Source organism: Arachis duranensis, chromosome 9, assembly GCF_000817695.3.
Source record: "Arachis duranensis cultivar V14167 chromosome 9, aradu.V14167.gnm2.J7QH, whole genome shotgun sequence".
NCBI classification, from domain to species: domain Eukaryota; kingdom Viridiplantae; phylum Streptophyta; class Magnoliopsida; order Fabales; family Fabaceae; genus Arachis; species Arachis duranensis.
Window position 1 is genome coordinate 63,494,410 of NC_029780.3, and position 5,277 is coordinate 63,499,686.

The 5,277-nt window shown below is 37.3% G+C and overlaps 1 protein-coding gene across 2 annotated transcripts; it reads right to left on the reverse strand.

The window, feature by feature from the left end:
- Positions 1-536: 536 nt before the first annotated feature.
- LOC107465566 (probable leucine-rich repeat receptor-like protein kinase At5g63930) lies at positions 537-4,872 on the reverse strand. Of its 2 annotated transcripts, XM_052253806.1 has the most exons (3): positions 2,850-4,872; positions 1,518-2,726; positions 537-972 (listed from the first exon to the last, which is right to left on the reverse strand). In XM_052253806.1, the coding sequence occupies exons 1-3, from the start codon at positions 4,423-4,425 to the stop codon at positions 596-598; spliced, it is 3,162 nt and encodes a 1,053-aa protein (XP_052109766.1). In that variant the 5' UTR covers positions 4,426-4,872; the 3' UTR covers positions 537-595. The 2 variants fall into 2 exon arrangements, with proteins under 2 accessions (XP_052109766.1, XP_015940029.1); XM_016084543.3 differs by having other exon boundaries at positions 1,518-4,872.
- Between the last annotated feature and the right edge of the window lie 405 nt (positions 4,873-5,277).

Sequence of the window (5,277 nt, forward strand, 5' to 3'; positions counted from 1 at the left end):
TTATATTAGATAAAAAAATTCTCAATTAGGATTTTTTTAACTTTTTAAAAATATTTATTTTTATATTTGATATACGATGAATTATAAAATTTTTTAAAAACAAATATTTCAGGATTAAGGGATATGTTTTTAAAGATAAGTACTAAGGTTCTAATTAAACAATTTTTTTTACCGAATATAATAATTCGACTATAAACTCTTAAACTATAAGAAGCTAAGTAAAAAATTATTAAATTATAAGAAATAACAAGTACTTAAATCAATAAATTATTAATATATTTTATTCTAATTGTCAAATTTTTTGGATTCGTCACCATTCTAAAGCTTTATAGTGAAGATGGATAGATTCAAAATTTTATGTCGTGGGACAAATACATATTACTTATAACTTAAATACATAGTAAATGTAAACTTAATCAACATGGTAAAGAAATTATCTTTTAAGCAAGATGTTTTTTGTTCCACTTTCGAAATAGGAAGCATATTTTAATTTTTATAAATTTGTTATTACGAAAGATTAATACATGCACTGAAATTAGTACCATGTTAAACAAGTTAAACTTTCTTTACACTTTACACAAATTATTCAGGTTTATTAGCATCTTGATTCTTCACATGGAGAAGATAATGAAGATGGTTGCTCTACTCGATTACTAGAACTTACAAGCATTGACACAACTTTGCGCATACTCGGGCGCCTTGAAGCACACGTATCAGTGCAGATCACAGCAATTTTCAAGACATCACATATCTGAGCAACAAGTATTTTATCCAATAGATGCAGGTTCAATCGAGTATCAAAAATGTCCAGTGATAAAGAATGTTTGTGTATATGATTTTTCACCCATGACACGAGATCACCACCTTGATCTATTGGTTGCACTGCCTTCTTGCCAGTCAGTAGCTCCAAAAGGACAACACCATAGCTATATACGTCACATTTTTCAGTCACTTTCACGGTATATGCATACTCTGTTAAGATGTTAGAACCATCAATTATACAACAGAATTTATGTCTTGAAAGATGTTAAACAAGATATCCAGAATCATAAGCTGTGAGTTAGTTATAATGAAAAAGAATCAAGGTTCCAACAATTTTTAATTAGATTTCTATAGCTTAAAAATTTGTAATCAAGTCCTTAACATTGAGTAGAATAATATCAACCATGTTCCGATGGTGTAAACATTTCTAATAAATCGTTATATTACAAACATTTTCAACACCTCTCTCTAATTTGAAAATTTTGTGATAAAGTTAAGCCCCAATAGTTGATGATAATTGATAAGACATTTTCTTTTTAAATTTTTTATACACGTATATATCACAATTTTAAAACCATATAGACTATATAATGAACTTAGAAATTGTTAACTATAATGAACTTAGTTTTTGTACAATATAAGGACTGATTACCGAACTTTTAAACCATATAAACTAAATTGAAAGGATAAGGGAATCAAGTACAGTGGAAGATTGACTAATAAGAGGAAAATATGTTTGGATGAATATTACTCACCTGGGGCAATGTAGCCATAAGAACCTGCAACTGCAGACACTGATTTAGACGTTGACACATCAATCAGCTTTGCCAAGCCAAAGTCACCAACATGAGCTTCAAATTCATGATCAATGAGTATGTTACTAGGCTTAATGTCACGGTGGATTATCCTAGGCTTGCAATCATGGTGCAAATAAGATAGTCCTTGTGCAGCTCCAAGGGCAATTCTAAATCTTTTACGCCAATCAAGACTACAAGTTGCTCCTTGCAATAACTCCCTCAAGCTACCCTTAGCCATGTACTCGTAAAGTATTAGTTTTGAGCCATGATAGGTGCAGAAGGCATGCAATTTCACAATATTTCTGTGACGTATTTTTCCCAAGGTAGAAATTTCAGCGCGGAAGCTGTCATTTAAGACCACGCCTTCCCGGCTCAAATCTAGCTTCTTAATAGCAATTGTGTCACTGGTTGATATATCTGCTCTGTACACAGTACCAGTGCCACCTTTTCCAATGATATATTTGGGGTGGAAATTTTCAGTGGCTTCAACCACGTCTTGGAATGTTAAGACCTCCTTTGAGAAGAAGTACATGTCTGAAACAGGTGGAGCATGTGATGTGTCAACGTCTAGCTGTGGCGAAACGGAATCCACCGGACGTATCATGAGATATATAATTACCACAATCAGAACTAAAGAAACAGCACTAACGACAGCTGCAGCTATAGCCAGTACCTTCCCTAGTTTATTTGGAGAGGGCGAAGCATTTTTCGGGCAAGGACGAAGAATTCCACCGCACAGTCCTTTATTTCCAAAGAAGCAGCTGGATGTCGAGTTCTGGAAGAAGGGTAAGGAAGGTAAAGGCCCAGAAAGATCATTGTTTGAGAAGTTGCAGGCCAACAAACTTGATAGTTGCACAAAGGTGGATGGAATTTGACCACTCAAATGGTTGTTGTTGAGTTGGAGGGATTCTAGCATGTTAAGTTTCCCAAGCTCAAAGGGGATTTGGCCTGTGAGTTCATTATGACTGAGATTCAATGTGATCTGTAAGGCCGAGAGGGCACCCAACTCGGCCGGTATGCAACCACTGAACGAGTTTTCACTCATTTGCAATTCAGTCAAGCGCACAAGTTTCCCTATTGACGCTGGAACTTGCCCTGAAAAGTTATTTCCTGTGAATCTCAGAAGCTCCAACTGAGAAAGAGTTCCTATCTCACCTGGAAAAGGACCTACAAATTTGTTATGGCTGAGATCAAGCCGTTGGAGCTTCTTGCAATTGAACAGTTCCAAAGGTAATCTACCATAAAGATAATTTGTTGAGACATTAAAGGTCACTAACTGCGAGAGGTTACCCATTTCTTTTGGCAGCTCAGACGAAAAACGATTGTTGGAAAGGTGAAGTCTCTGCAAGCTTATGCAGTTACCAATTTGTGGAGGAAGAGGACCAGTGAAGTCATTCTGATCCAATTCCAGTGCAGAAAGATTAACAAGTCTGCACAAAGTGGAAGGAAACCTGCCTCGAAAGTTGTTAGCAAAGAGACGAAGCTGCACCAAAGACTTGCATCTTAAAATCCCATAAGGGATACTTCCACTGAGCTTGTTTGAACCCAAGTTCAACAGCATCAACTTAGAATTTTGGCATAGATGAACTGGAATTCTTCCCACCAAGTTGTTGAATGATACATCAAGCACCCAGAGTCGACTGTTGGCTCCGAGCGCTCGAGGAATGGAACCAGTTAGTGAGTTGTTGAAGAGTTGCAAGGTGGTCAAGTAGAGCAAGTCCTGAAATCCAACAGGAATAGTACCTCTGAGATAATTGATAGAGAGATCAACATCAGTCAGGTTCTTCAAAGTTGTGAGCTCATTTGGGATGACACCGGTAAGCACATTCTGGAAGAGATGAAGCAATTGTAGCCCTGGAATCTTAGCCAACTCAGCTGGTATTCTTCCGGTCAACAGGTTCTCTGAAAAGTCAATCTCAGTAGCAAGAGTAAGGTTCCCAATTTCTCTTGGAATTTCTCCTGTCAACTCATTGTGGTAAAGGTACAACTTCTTTAGGAGCACAAGGTTTCCCAGCTCCCTTGGGATTGATCCCACAAGCATGTTCCTATATAGAGCCAGTACCTCTAAATTTGTGCAGTTTCCAAGCTCCTTGGGTATGGCCCCATTGAAGTTGTTTTCCCTAAGGACCAAAAATTTTATGTTCTTGAGCAGCCCAAGTGCTTTTGGAATTTCACCACTTATCTGATTCTGAGTTAAACCAAGATATTCCAAGCTCTGACATCCACCTATCTCTTGGGGTAGACTTCCTGATATCATGTTTTGACCGGTTCGGAAGCGTCGCAAGCTCTTAAGGTTGCCGAAAGAACTTGGCAAAGATCCAGTGAGATTATTGGTGTATGCAGTAAATACTGTGAGTGAAGAAAGGTTACCAATTTCCACTGGAAAATGCCCAGACAGTCTGTTGTTGTGAACGTACAATTCTGTTAAATCCAAAAGCTGGCCGATTTCAACAGGAATTCGGCCTTCTAAAAGATTGTTGTTGAGAGCAAGAACTTGCAAGCTTGAGCAGTTTCCAATCTGTTTGGGTATAATCCCAGTCAAGGAATTTCCAGAGAGGTTAAGGCGAGACAAGTAAACCAAACTACCAATGCTGGGAGCCAAAGATCCGGAGAGGTTCATCGAATGCAAGTCGAGAGACACCACCACTGGATTGCTTCCCATGCTGCAGTTCACACCCTTCCACCCACAAGGCGTGGAATCACTTGAGTTCCAATTCTCCAGGTACCTGTATTTGTCGGAAAATTTCCTTTTCATTTCAAGAAGGTATTCACCCTCTGCATTGAGTCCTTCAGAAGGACAATATAACACAACAGTTGAAAGAGTAAATATCAGCGTAAAAACCAATGCACGTGAATTATTCTCCATATGCTGATCTACTAAGAGCACTTGCAGACGCAAATTATGTACACTTTCTATACTAAAGGTGCATACTTTCTTCTGCTCTAAGTAGAAATGGGAAATGAAGCAAATTATAAGATTCACAAAAGGGTTGAAATTTTTGTAATGGACAATACAGCTAGAGTGATACTTGCCATAATAACGGGAACATACATTCTAGCTTAATAGTGGATAAATTAAGGACTAAAAGACATCACATTCTTTGAACGACAAGTTCATCTGAGAGACTAAGAGATCCTTTACATATGTTAAGGTTTGTGATGGCCGACAAAGGACGAATGAATAGATTTGATATTCTTTCCACACACTCCATAATAATATTATAGAGCTTCTCCATCCAGTAGTCTTTGGAATTTCAAAATTTCAAATGGTGCCTCTTTGGTTTGATACCAACTGGTTCCAATCAAAATCAAAAGCGAGAAAATATAGAATTGATAGAAAAAAGAAAAGAAAAGTAAATGGACAAAGCCTTGGTTGACTGTGGGAGTGGCTGTTAACAAAATGATGGGATGGCACGCTTAGCTTTTCAAGATATATATGATATGATATATGATATAAGAGGACGACATAAACTCATTCCATAAAGTTGAAATGGAATCTCTATTATGCACCAATTAACCTGAAGATAAGTGGGGTTTTAACTAGCGGCACATCCTCATTCCTCAACCTGAATTCTACCTAAGGTTGGCCGGTAGGTACATGTTTGATGGTACATAACTGAACCACAAAATTTGTCTCCTTTTGTCAAACTACTTTTTCAAATTTCCCCACCTTGTTATATTGTCTACAATTTCCAAATTTTTGTTGTACAAAATATAG